This window comes from Hevea brasiliensis, chromosome 14 (genome assembly GCF_030052815.1).
Source record: "Hevea brasiliensis isolate MT/VB/25A 57/8 chromosome 14, ASM3005281v1, whole genome shotgun sequence".
In the NCBI taxonomy this organism is placed as follows: domain Eukaryota; kingdom Viridiplantae; phylum Streptophyta; class Magnoliopsida; order Malpighiales; family Euphorbiaceae; genus Hevea; species Hevea brasiliensis.
Window position 1 is genome coordinate 80,944,421 of NC_079506.1, and position 14,921 is coordinate 80,959,341.

A 14,921-nucleotide genomic window follows, 5' to 3' on the forward strand; every position below is an offset into this window, starting at 1 on the left:
TGCGCCTCAAATTTTTTGCCGACGGGGTGGCGCTGGGCCCCACGCGTAACGACAAGGGCGGGAAGATAGAATCATAGAAATTTATACTCTTTCCTCTTTTTGCTTCCACAATTTGACCGTTGATCACGGACAAACAGCGGAAAACGTATCTTTCCCATTGGATCTCTAATCGGCAATGACCTGACACTGCAAAGACAACTATCGGTGACCAATTGGTCGTCGCCACTTAAAAAAAAAAAAATTAAACAACCATAGATAAGAAAATAATTTAAAATTAAATTTAATAAATTTTAATTATAAAAATATTAAAATAATAAAATAATTTTTAATAATATTTGAAATATGACAAAAAATATCTCTTAATAAAATTATAAAATATATTAACCCATGTAAATCAGCCGTAAATGATATATAGAATATTATAAATATAAAAATATTATAAATTTTATTTTCAAGAGAAAAATATTAATTGTAGGTTGAATTGGTGTATATCCATTGTATATGCAGACGGGAGAGAGGGAGAGGGAGAGAGAGTTGAAAATGGTCTTGTGGTTTTAAAAGCTATAGCCAGACATGCTCTGCAACAGATGTGTTCTTGCCTCCTATGCAGTCCTTTACCTCTCTCTCTCTGATCTTTTAGCTTCCTTTGTTTTTTGGCGATAGCTAGCAGCTAGCTTGGCTACCCACCCACTCCCTTGCTTGGTTTAATCTTTTTATGCCATATCATTTTGCTATAGGTACCTTTATCGTGCTCTGTCAAAAGATTACACAAGCTCAGAGAGATAAGAGGGAGAAGGAAGGAGATTAGGCAAAAGGGTTTTTCAAGAGAGGGTAGGTACCTTTATCGTGCTCTGTCAAAAGATTACACAAGCTCAGAGAGATAAGAGGGAGAAGGAAGGAGATTGGGCAAAAGGGTTTTTCAAGAGAGGGTTTGGGGCTTATCTTTTCTTTCTTTTTCTTCTTTTCTTGTAAAGAGTGATTGGTTATACAGGCTCCAACTGAAGTGACAGCGAGCGTTTGGGAACCCAAAGGATATATTTTTTAGCAGAGCAAATAAAAAAAAAAGGGTTATTTATCTCACATGTATTTGGATGATGAAATTTTCAGTATGATGAAGATTGTCAAAAAAACTGGAGGGAAGTGATTAATCATCTGAATTCAGGAAGGGTCTCTGCATATATTCAAACAGAAGAGGAAAAATATTTGGCAAGAATCTCAGTCTCTCAGGCGTTATTTTCAAGGTAAACAGAAAGAGGAGAGAAAATTTTTTATCTCAATATTAATTCAAGAGATTAACTTGCCATCAAAACAAGAAATCAACCATACAGCTCCATCAAGAATTAGCATGCAAAGAATCTAATTCTCAAGTTAGATTCTTTTGCAACCCACAAACTTATAACGGTTTTGTTTCTGCTAAGGTGAAAATGGCTACCAATCATTCATTAGAAATGCAAGAACCAAGCATCGACACCGACAAGCTCAGCTACGAAATCTTCTCAATTCTTGAAAGCAAGTTTCTGTTTGGTTACGACGATCACAAGCTCTGGATTCCCAAGCAGATATCTCCGGCACCCACAGAGCCAAAACCAGAGTCTTTTATATCCCCACCAGTTGCCGATGCCAATGGCGTCTCTGCAATTAAGAACCAGCGAGGAAAAATCTGCATACTCTCCATCGACGGCGGAGGCATGAGAGGGATTCTTTCTGGGAAAGCATTGGCCTATCTCGAGCACGCGCTCAAAATCAAATCAGGCAATCCTGAAGCCAGAATCGCAGATTATTTCGACGTCGCGGCGGGGACGGGCATCGGCGGCATCTTTACGGCCATGCTTTTTGGCAGTAAAGATCATAACCATGCGATTATGAAGGCAGATGACACTTGGAGGTTTTTGGCCGATCATGGCGGGAAAATTTACCGTTCCGGTAATGGCAATGGAGGAGGTGTTGGAAATGGTTGTGGTAGCGGCGGCGGCGTTCTTAAGCGGCTATTCAAAGGCGGTTCTGGAACGACTGCCACCACAGGCTGTCTAGAGAAAGCCATGAAAGAGATGTTCACTGAGAAAGGTCAAAGCTTAACTCTTAAAGATACATTAAAACCTGTTCTGATCCCATGCTACGATCTTTCAAGCATGGCGCCGTTTCTGTTCTCAAGAGCAGACGCATTAGAAACCGATAGTTTTGATTTCCGGCTCTGGGAAGTCTGCAGAGCGACATCGGCCGAGCCGGGTTTATTCGAGCCAATTCAAATGCGGTCGATTGACGGTCAGACCAAGTGTTTAGCGGTTGAAGGTGGATTAGCTATGAGCAACCCAACATCCGCGGCAATCACGCACGTTCTGCATAACAAGCAAGAGTTTCCATTCGTGAGAGGAGTGGAAGATTTATTAGTACTGTCTCTTGGTACTGGTCAGCTTCTTGAGTTGAGTTACGATTATGAGGAGGTTAAAAACTGGAGGGCCAGGCACTGGGCTCGACCCATGGCTCGAATTGCAGGTGATGGTTCGGCAGATTCAGTGGACCAAGCCATAGCTATGGCTTTTGGGCAGTGTAGGAACAGTAACTACGTAAGAATTCAGGTATCGTCCTTACACAACTTGTTGTATAAATCTTTTTGAAAGTGTCGAAGTGTGTATTTAATTCTGTACAGCTTGGTTATGGTATTTTTTGCCAAGCCAGGCTGGTGATAGGGTTTAAGCCAATTGCGTCTCTTTCAGGTATAAATGTTTGTGATTTTTTGCTGGGGTTTTTGGGTTATTGGCCTACTGTAACGGGTCATTGGTGCAAGTTTTTTTATGGCTTGTATTAGCCGATATCTAGTAGAGTATGGCTCTCTGTTGAGTTGCTTGTGATGGGTGAGTTGAAGCACTGGTTTTGGTCAAAATGTGAGTTGTTATTGCAAGTGAACCTAAAGTTACTGTAGAGTTTAATTTAGTTCCTTAAATGAGCAATTAATTGCAAAATTGAAGTTTTTCATATTCTCTTTAATCAGCAAAAATGAAAGATTGTTGGTCCAAATCTTTTGTCAAATTGTGGAAATATGAAGTTTGGTAAAATGATTTATTACCAACTTCGTTCTACACGATTTCCTATCAGTTGGTGAAAACTCACAAGTCAGTAGTTGAATTATTTTCCTATCTATCCATTCTTCCAGAATTGAATTCTGTTGCTAAATTTAGAACCATTATCTGAATAGCAATTGCCTTATTAGGAATCTATTTTGGTGTCAATGCCAGCTGGCTGAATAATTAAGATTTGGTGCGGGAATTTGATGATAGGAAATGGCTGGAGCCTGGAGACCTGGGGCTTGAATTTGTCAGGAGTGTTGTGGTGGGGGGGGGGGGGGTGTGGTGGTTGGTGGTGTTTTATACAATGATTTATGTTCATATATTAGATAAGCATAAACAGGCATTCCATAATTAGCTTTTAGCTTTCATAATTAGGGTCACTTTTTGGTATGCTTTATTTGCTGTCAAAAGCAAAGGACATTGGTCTGTCATCCTGCTATGCTTGTACTATCTTAATGTTAGCTACCTGTAAGCAAGGGAAGGGTACGTTAATCTTGAATCTTGTCTTGTCATTTTGCTTGTAAAGTTTGACGTTTACCCTTACCAATGGTATGATTTTTTTAGTCTTCTTGTTCCTATTCTTGGATGAAAAGGGTATAAATCATTAAGCATACCCATGTACTTTAACTTTGCTAGAATATTATGCTGCACTTCCTACTGGATTATATCCCAATGCTTCTTTCTTAGGTACCTCTTTAGTCTACCTATTCAAATTGACTTAACTAAGTGTAGGCTAACGTGTGTTCAAATCAGTAGACTTTTTTTGAACCTTATGGATCAAGAAATCTAGATTATTATAGCCTTCTGACCCCTAAATTCCACATCCACAGTGCAATTTTTTCTCAAGTGGTGCTACATGTTCTGCTATTTTTTTATACCGATTTAATTATTTAACTCAACATGGTATATTTTTACTTGTACGACATTAGATTCACGGATGAAAATTACTCGTTAAAAAAAAAAACAAGAATGCTACATCATGGTTAAAGCTTATCATAATGAAGCTTCAATTATGCTTATAAAAAGTAGAAACAAACTGCATTATGGGGTCTTTTGCGGGTGCATTGCTTTGTGCAGTACAAAGGCTCATTTATTCCAATTCATTTTGGTGTGACAGGCAAATGGATCCAGCTTAGGCCGGTGTGGACCCAATGTGGACACAGACCCTGGTCCTAACAATGTGAAGATGTTGATTTCCATAGCAGAGGAAATGTTGAAGCAGAAAAATGTTGAATCAGTGTTGTTTGGGGGTAAGAGGATTGGAGAGCAAAGCAATTTTGAGAAACTGGATTGGTTTGCTGATGAACTTGTGCTTGAGCATCAGAGGAGGAGCTGCAGAATTGCTCCCACTGTTGCTTTCAAGCAAGCTGCTTCTAAACCTACTTAGACTACTCTCTCTACTATGTTTAGGACCAACCCAAACAAAAAGAAAAAGGGTAAGCTTTTTTCCTTTCCCTTCACTAAATATTTTATATAAATAATTAATTCCATTTATACTCCTTGTCTAAAGATAGCATATTGGTGGACCCTTCTATGGAAATAATCAAGTAGGAAAGCTTGAAGCTATATGTACAAAAACACTAGTTTTCTCTTCGACATAATACAATGGGTAGAGACCAATTTGATCATTTCTTGGAATCTAAATTTCCCTTTTTCTAAGAATGAAATGTCTCTAGTCTCTACCCATTGACACCTACTGAGCTTAAATGAAAAAGAACACATTTTGCTCGTGCTTTTTTTTTTCTCCATTTCCTCTATATATAGCTATGTATATTGCACAACATCATCAAAACTCCTACCTTTCTTTTTCTTCTAGTTATTTTCTTGTTTATAAAATATTGAAATGTTAGCTGTCTTAAAGAAATGGACCTTAGGTCAACTCTAAACACAAGGAGGCAATAGAAATTTGTCTTGCAATGTGTCCTCGTGGGCTCAGTCTTGTCATTCTCCTGCTTTGATTAGGGCCAAAATATGACAATTGACAACCGGCTGTTGTTGTAGTTGATGTAGTTTTTCATATTTTCTTGTTTAACAAAAAAGTCCAGGAAATGCAAGCACTGTAAACAGGTTATGAGGGGAGGTTATGAGGGAAAGATTGGCCTTATTGTTGTCGGTCCACCGACACTGATTCTTGCAATAGATTAGGGACATCTTGGTCATTTCATGGAACAAAACCTTTGTTGTCTTTCAGCATCTTGTCATTTAGATATGAATAGGGGTGCAGCCAAAAGGCATATATCTGTAGGACCTAAAAAGTAGTTCTCTTGTGACCTGATTTGGTTTGACTGTTAGGGCAAAGCTAAATTCTTTTCCTGTCAAATCTCTAGGGGTACTCACCTCACATGTATATATAAAATCACACTCATTACACTTGAACCCTTAGATCAAGGGCATTGATGGCATTTGGTGACATCAAATGTTACCTTTTCATTGTATTCAACTTAATTTCTCGGCATCAAATGAAAGATTTGTGCTTTTTTATGATATATGATACTATGGGTTCCTCATAGGTTTGAAAAGCCCAAGGTCAAAAGAATTGGCATTGCACTATGAGATCTAGAGCTTTGTGCTTCTTGGTATCTTTAGACTTTAGTTTTATGCATCCCATACATATTAAATCTTTCTTTAATCTTATGCGCTTGCCATTTTTTGTTTTTGTTCTTTTAACTGAAATTCTGCATCTAAAATGCAGGTATATATATCTATATATATATATATATATATATATATATATATATAAGAGAAAGAAAAGAAAGTAATATAGCAGCTTTTACTTTTGAGAGTGAAGAATAGCAAGAGGAGAGTGAAAAGAACAAGTGTCACATAAAGGTAGAAGATCTTAGTGGGATACTTTGCCTGCCAGAGGACAAGCATTGTGGTGTCCACTCCAGCTTTCTACATTGGCAAGAAACCAAGAAAGAAACAAAGAAAAAAGCCAGATTGGTGAGTTTTTAAGCTTTTGAAGGTCAAACCAAGTATCAGGAGTGAATCATTTCATGTCAAGTAAGATTGTAGGGTGGGAAAGAAAACTACTGTTTCCATTATATATATATATATATATATATATATATATCTCCCATTCCATTTCCTTTTGTATTATTATTTTTCTTTTTCTTTATCTGGTCCTTTTCAACCTTTCTCTTAAGAAACTTGAGTGGGCGTGGTGGGCTACTTTCTCAAGAAAAACCCAGATAAGCAGCCGAAGTTCTTTGTCTGACCTTTGGTTTTTTGTTTCTTTATTTATTTATTTCTCCCTTTTTTTTTCAAGTATAGATTGTAGTGGTGGAGAAGAGATCTGAGAGTGGTTAGTGTCTTTTCAAGCAAACCAACCACATCTTCTGGGAATGGGATAGATCATAGATTGATGGGCCAAAACTTTTTTTTTTTTTTTAAGCATTGTATGTTCATCCTTGATATGATTTGAAGGGTTCCTCTATTTGAATTTGTTTGTCTTTTGAACAAATGTTTCATGATGTGATTATGATTGTTTGGAGCAAGAAGAAATTTCACCCTTCTGTATATTTTCTTTTTCTTAATTCTAAATAAATGGTGATGGATGACTAATGATGCTTGTTCTGATTATTAGCAAATGATTGTGTATTGATATTGAAAATTTTATGGTATATGAATTGTTTTTCCTTTTTTTTTTTTAAATTGAAAATTGAAGTAATTGAATTTACATTTAATAGAATCATAAATTTTATTGATATGATTTTTTTTTAAAACAATGAAGGGGATTATTTCATTCCATTCTATTAATTACAATTAACAAATAATGAATTTTTTCTTTTTCTTTTGTTAATTAAATTAATAATAATACTTAACTAAAACACATAAAACATGCATAATCTAAACATATTTAACTTGAGTATAATAGTATAAATAATTAGAGGAATGAACATATTAAAAGAATGCAAATGAAGAAAATGCTGAATTTAAAGACTCAAAACACCCATTCTTTTTTTTATATATATCTATGGAAATAAAAAAAAAATCATTAATTAGAAATAAAATTTTAAAAAGGGTACAAATTAACATGGTCTTTTTACGAATCTAATTAAATAATTTTCAAATTTAGATCTCATACTAGAGTAAAGATATGAGCTCATAGAGTACTCTTATCCAAAAATTAAAATATCTCAATAACAAAAACATGTTAAAACTTTATTAAAGAAAAGAAACACCAAAAATATTTAAGATATGCCAAAAGGAATATATATAAGGATTTATTCACTTAAAATTTATAAAAAAAAATAATAAATCTAAAAAAAATCCTAAAATTTATTTCAAATCAACAAAAATTAGAAAGTTATTAAAAAAAATTATCAGAAAAAAAAGATGGATTGTCACCAGTGAAAAATACTCATCGATGGCTATTCAAAGAAAGGGTAAATTATATAAATTGTACCTCAACTTAAGGATATATAACAATAAGTTACCTAAATTTTAATTTATAACATAAAACTCTTGAAATTTAATTTAAGTAACATACAACACCTGTAACTTTTCAATAGCCAATTTTATGTTATTTAGACAAACATGCCATTTTTCAAATTAAAATAACAATATTTTCATATATTGGTAATTTTAGGTAAACAGGGACTAGATTGTTGAAGTATCAATATGTGCAAATTGTATTGTCGAAATTGTGGGTAAAGAGAGAATAATCTTTATTTTTTTTAATAAGTGTTAAATTAATGGAGAGAAAATATAATTTTCTAATTTAACAAGTACCATATTAATAAAAATAACTTAAAATTGACTATTAAAAGTTGTAGAGGATTTTTTATATAACTTAAATTAAAGATTATGAAGTTTTATATTACAAATTGAATTGTAAATATTTTATCATTATATACTGGTGGTATCTATGTAATTTATCCTTAAAAAAAAAAAAAAAACAAAAATGGAGAATAAGAAATTTCTAAAGAGAAGAGAACCTCTCAATCTAAACACTGAGGAAAATACTAATTTTGTTGCAATTATCAAAGTGATTAATTAATTAATTAAATTATTAAATAATTAAATAATTAATTATAAATTAAACACAAACCTCAAAGAGACAAACCACTCCCTCTAACTTCTCTTTCAAAAATGGGCTCGTGACCGACAAAATTTCGTGCATGTCCATTATACAAATTGTATCTACTTTTATATTATTAATTATTTTAATAAAAATAATTTTTGTTTATCTTATTTATGATTATCAAATTTTTTGTTTCATTAAATTTTAGATATTCATACTATAAGGATCTTTTCTTACATAAAATTATTAATATGATATGTTAATTAAGAAAAAATATTTATATTTTATTTAATTTCAATTAATATAATTAAATTAAATTTAATTGGCAATTATTTGATTGTTCCATATCGTTCAATAGTATAGACATTAAATATTGAAGATTTCAAAGTAAAGTGACAATGTTATTTGTCCTTATAATAATCTAATCTAATCTAATCTAATATTTGGCTTTACTTTTCTTTTTATTTATTATAAATTATAAATCAATTTTTTGAAATGGTAATTAAATTATTAATTTTTAATATGTTTGCATTTAATATAAATTAAAAATTATTGTTTTTAAAATAATTTAATAATATAAGCTAATAAATTTTTAATAATATTTTTAAATTATATGAAAATGCAAGTGCACAGCCCTAGTCACTGGGTTTGTCTGAAGTCTCCTACATGGCGTCTTGGTGGTTGCAAACTCTTAGCTTCAGCCCTGTAGAAGAATGCAGAGTGGCCTGAGGAAGGATACTCCAAGAATCACTCAATCGACCGATCTCCTCTGGTTTGCGACCCCTAAATGCGTCAGAAGCCAATATTGAGCTCTATCATTTGATCCTTTCTGTGAAACACACACAGTTTGGCCTGAGCTTCTTGTAGGGGTGGTAATTCGAGTTGGTGAGTTGTGTTCGCACAGTTGTTATTGATATGAATATGACACTATTAATAAATCATGTTAAAGATTAAAATACAAATATAACTTTTTTATCGTTCAGGTTATATAATACGATAAAATTAATATTAAATCGTGCTTAGTTAATTTGATACGATACAACTCATTTTAATATGATTTGATATGAAATAACTTATTAAATTAATTCTTTTATTATTTAGGTTACATGATATGATAAAATTAATATTAAAGCGTGCTGAGTTAATTTGATACGACACAACTCTTTTAATATAATTTGACACGAATTAACTTATTTAATACCATTTGACATTATTTAACACGATTTGACTTGATCCAATATAATTTATTTGATATGATTTAATATTTTTAATTTTTATAAAATAATATATTACATAAAATTTACACATATTAACATGCATAAATTTAATAACATATAAAAATAAAAAGACATCAATTAAGCAAATGATTTTTTTAATATTTATCTAATCAAAATTTTAACTAAAAAATTAAAACTAATAATTATTAAGCAATATTTTTTAATTTATTATATAAATTCACAAATTAAATTAATTTTAATAAAAGAAAATAAATTAGTTATTGTATCATGTAATAAATAATTAGACTTATATTTATTAATTCATTACTTTTAATAGTGTTATTTGTGGGTTAGCAGTTTACACAGGTTAGCAAATTAAAACGGGTCAACGGGTCGCGGGTTGACACGTGACACGAATAATAAAACATGTTAAGTTAAATGAATGAGTCATAAATAGGTCGATGCAATCTCGAAACAAACACAAATAAATTCAACCTAAATCTTTTATTTTATCTTTGGTTTAAAAAATATATAGAGAGAGAGAGTGAGGCATCTTTTGACCTTGACCTTTATTAGAAAAATTGCTTACATTTGCCGGTAATTACATTGTATTTGATAATTTTATAAAAGCATAATTATTTATTTTTTTTTATCTTCGCTTGAAAAGTCACTTAACACTTTCACTTTTAATTACATCACATTTAATTTATGAATTTTATAAAAGTGTAACTATTAAATCTTTACATAATTATTATATCATATCATTTATTTTATTATTCAAATAGATATATAATTTTTTTTACTATATCTTATTTATGTTACTATTGAATATATAAATGAAAACTAAATAATATAAGAAAACACACACATCCCTTACATAACATAGAGAGATATGTAAATTGAAAAGATGATAAAGTGGTATCCTTATCTTAAATAGACAGAAGTTAATTGAGAATAACTCTAATTTCACAATTTTGAACTGTAACAATTTAGGGGTTGTATACTTTTATTCAAATGGGTTTGGAATAATTGTTGGTTATGAAAGTATATCAGCTATCTCAAACTTCTAATCCAAACATTCCCTTAGTAATTAATGATTTGCCCACAAATTAAATATTAGGGATATAAACCTTCAAATCCGTATCCCTTGTAACAACCCAAAATTTTTAAATTTTGAATAAAATAAAAAGGAAATATTATGTTATTAATATTATAGGATTTATTTTAATTGATTTTAAAAATAAAGGAAGATAATAATAAATAAATTGATAATAAATAAATTAATTAAAGTTAATTTATTAAATGAGAATAAAATAATTAAATTTTCCTAGATTATATTATTTTTATCATTACTAGAATTTTATTAAACTTTAACATAATAAAAAAATTTTGGATCTACTTATAAACCTCTAAGAAGTTGAGGGACTAATAGTGTAATTAGAAGTAAAAAAAAAAAAAAAAAGAAACCCAAAACGCAGTGCACAGCCCCCCCCCCTCCCTCTCACTCTCCTTTCTCCCCGACTCTCTCTCCTCCTCCCTCCTGTTTTTCTTCTTGCCGGCAAGAGATCCGCTGTCGGTAACCACCCTAGTGACTTCAATGTGACCGGGCGACCACCAGTGGACAGGAAATGATGACGGAAGAAGGCGGCGGCGATGAGAATTGGAGAGAGAGAGAGAGAGAGCGAAGACGAGGACTTCCAAGGCCATTTTCGGCCGTTTCTGGCGACCTACCTGCATGGGAGTGGTGGCGCTCGACTCCTGGGACCACTGGCTTCCCATCCCGACCAGCGGTGCTCCGTTCCATGGAGGTTTCTAGCGAGTTTCGAAGAGAGAGAAAGAGGAGAGAGATAAATTGGGCAGTGGCTTTTCGGCCATTTTCCCAGTGATCTGACCGTCGGATAAAAAATTTGAGACCATCGATGGACTTAGGACGGCGAAATCTTTGAGATAAGACCGGTCCCGCTCTGATCGGACATCGTTTGAAAAATGCGATAAATCGCTTGGTGAGATTTTCGCATTTTTTTATTCCCAAAATTTAAAAATAATTTAAAGATAATTATTAATATAATTTGGACTTAATTTAGGTGCAATCGGATCGAGGATAGCTCACCGGCGTCGGGACCGTATTTTTAGCCAGATCCGGCTGCTCGGCTGCCCGTCTCTGAACGTTGTCGATATTATAGTCAATCCTAGCATTTTCAAATGTTCTGAACGCTTTTCAGGAGTCAGAATTAGCATAGGTAAACCCGAACTCTGAGTTGCTCATTTCCGGCTAATACCGATTTAGAATAAAATTCATAAAATATTCATGGGTGATTAGAAAATTATAATTCCTTTTGTATTAGCTTAGTAATATTATTAAGGACAGCGGGGTAAAATTTTAGAATTTTTAAAGCTTGTCTGAGTGAATTTTTATGAAATGTCAATTGTAGGGACTAAAACGTCATTTTTTAAGTTTATGACAATTGACTATGTTGAAGGGCCCAGGAGGGGCTATATGGCGTTGATGAGATGTGATTGTGAAAATTGAGATTTAGAAGTGTTCTTTGAATCTTTTTGCAGGTTAGGTAGGTCCTAGGTATAGGGGAGATTCTGTCGGATTTTCGACACGACTTAGGACATCTTTGGTCTTTTCGTAGTTTATATCGAGTCAAATATATTAAGCAATTGCTATGAAATTTTCAAGTGAGCCAAGACAGCCTTCCTCCTCCACCTAGCCGCCGCAGTGACTTCGGTTAAGTCTGTGAGTAAAATATTAATTTTAATTATAATTTCAATATTATTATTTGTTCAAGCATGCCCATGCATCACTTATAAATATGTATCTATATAGTTAAATATTAGGCACATTTTATATCGTATTCATAATTGTTGAAGTGCCATGGATGTTGTTTGTGGTAATTTGGAGCAGTGTGTGTGCGTTGGCGTGTGTGTGGTGTGAGATATGCACAGGATGGGTAGGCACGGCTTGAGAGACACTCGCTGGGACCCGGTCTTTCGGGGTAGACACAGCTTAAGAGACACTCGCTGGGACCCGGCATTTGGTTTATTAAGCGAAAGTCAGGCTTGAGAGACACTCGCTGGCAGAGGTTGGATTAAGAGGGCTGTATAGGGGATCAGCTCCCATATATGTATTGTTTGAACAATGTTGGGTGTGTGAGTGCTCCAAATTACCTTTTTGCTGTTATGATATGATGTGTACAAAAATTTTGATAGTGTTGCATTCCACTCTTTAGGATGCATTAGATTTAGATAGCTATAGAAATTATACTTAAAATTGGTATTTTACTCTCTCAGTCGAACGCTCACTCCTGTTCACTTATTTTTCCAGGCTACAGGAGGAATTCTTTTATAGAGCAACATGTTTTCTTCCTTGCAGGTTTAACATTGATTATTTAATTGTTTTATTATTTTTCTAAATTTGAAATCTAGAACTCCGCATGCGTTAGTAGTAGTGTGGACATTGTTAGAAATTGTGTTAATTTAAATTCTTGAGATTAATAAAAGAAGATTTGTATGGTATTTAAACAATTTGTAACTGATGGTGACAGGGTTGAGCAGGGCTCCCCTGACTTCAATTTTTTATGGTTATCGGATTGGGTTGACCCGAATAAAAATATTTTATTTTTTTTTATTTTATGTAAATGTTGGGCCTAAGTTTTTGGGCCTTGGTTATGGATTTGAGAACAGTAAGGTTTACTACTGGTCTGGGGGGTTTTATGCCGGTCCAGGTCCTAGTGTCGGTCTGGCCCATAGGTAGGGTCGTGACAATCCCTCTAATATATATATTTTTTAAATTCATGTAAAAAGACTAAAGAAATAAATTATTCAATAAACCTACTATTAGTATTTTTATATAAAAAAAAACTAATTTATATGGAAATCTTCTTAAGATTAATAAATTTTTTTTCTTATTTTAAATTGAAAATTGAGTGATTGAATTTACATGAACAAACTTATAAATTTTATGATTATAATTTTTTTTAAATAATGAAGAGAATTATTTCATTCTATTCTATTAATCACAATTAAAAATAATGAATTTTTCCTTTTTTTTAATGAAATTAATAATAATACTTAACTAAAACACATAAAACATGCATAATCAAAATAATTTAACTTTAGTATAATTATATAAATAATTAGAGGAATGAACATTTTTTAAATAATGCATATGAAGAAAATGCTAATTTTGTTGCAATTATCAAAGTCATTAACTAACTAATTAAATTATCCAAAAAACAAATAAATAATTAATTAAAGAAAAATTAAACACAAATCCCAATCATAAGATATTAACCACTCCCTCTAACTATTCCTTTAAAAGTAGGCTCGTGATGCAAAATTATCTATTTTTATATTATTAATTATTTCAAAAAAATCAGTTTTTGTTTTATCTTATTTAGTATATTCCCGATCATATGGTTAGTCTTCTTTTATTTTTAAAGCATGAAGAATGTGGAGATCCCAAATTCAATCTCTAAATTTATTTATTTTATAGTGAGAAAAAAAATTATTTTTTCTTATGTACCCATTAATTATTATGCGATTTATTGTGCTTCTATTACATTTAAAAAATCTAATTTATTAATATTTACGTAATTTTCTGGATTATAAGATGATGAATATTGAATGTTCAAGTTGCTTGAAAGCAAAGATCTAAGTGAAAATCGAAGGTTATTTGACAATCACTTCGGCATATTTTTGAATAATGACAATAAATCAATAAATTAATTGTGTAAAAACGTATTTGAGTAAGCATAGATTACCTATTTATATAGTATTAAGAGATAAAAATTTAGGAATAAAATAAAAAAATGTATTTAAAATTTTAGATTTTATTTTAATTTTTTAAAAGATTTTTTTGTAAAATTTCATACACATGCAATTATGTTATGAACATGTTTGTAATGGGAATAAAATAAAACGGCACCGGTCCATATTCTACCTAGGTGATAAGTAGGACCATTATTATTAAATTAACTCGTTGTTTACTAAAAGTCCTTTTTCTTGTGCCAAGTCTTTATTAAATTTTTTTTAATAATATTAATTTTATATAATTAGTTATTTTTTATTTATTGAATAATTTTGACAATTACTTGATTGTTTCATATTGTTTAACAGTATAGACATTGCATATTGAAGATTTCAAATTAAATTAACAATGTTCTTTGTCCTTATAATAATCTTAATTGCAATTTCTTTTTTAAATGATAATTAAATTATTAATTTATATTTTTTTTATTTAATGAAGATACATTAAATAAACTCAAAACTTTCCCACTTTTTATAATTTAAAAAGATAGAAAAAAAACCAGTCAGCTACTCTAATTAGCCATTTATAATATTTTTACATTTGAATTATACAATATTTATTATTTTAATTATATTTTTTAAATTATGTGAAAATATTATAAATAAATTTATATTTGTAGGGGATGGAGTAATATTTTTTCCCTTTCTCTATCATACAAGTGACATGAATGATATATATATATATGTATATATATGGTGTAGAATTGAGAGACACCTAACATTATTATGGAATATACCTTATGTTTTGTTATTATTGTTAAAGGGTTATCCTTTTGATTTTTAGTAGAGTATTATTAA

General features: G+C 31.5%; 1 protein-coding gene across 2 annotated transcripts; it reads left to right on the forward strand.

Annotated features, from left to right (window-relative positions):
* Positions 1 to 441: 441 nt before the first annotated feature.
* LOC110647221 (patatin-like protein 6) lies at positions 442 to 4,501 on the forward strand. 2 transcript variants are annotated; one of them, XM_021800949.2, is made up of 3 exons: positions 442 to 1,241; positions 1,419 to 2,576; positions 4,183 to 4,501. In XM_021800949.2, the coding sequence occupies exons 2-3, from the start codon at positions 1,425 to 1,427 to the stop codon at positions 4,450 to 4,452; spliced, it is 1,422 nt and encodes a 473-aa protein (XP_021656641.2). In that variant the 5' UTR covers positions 442 to 1,241; positions 1,419 to 1,424; the 3' UTR covers positions 4,453 to 4,501. The 2 variants fall into 2 exon arrangements, with proteins under 2 accessions (XP_021656641.2, XP_057989413.1); XM_058133430.1 differs by having other exon boundaries at positions 443 to 737; positions 836 to 2,576.
* Positions 4,502 to 14,921: the final 10,420 nt, after the last annotated feature.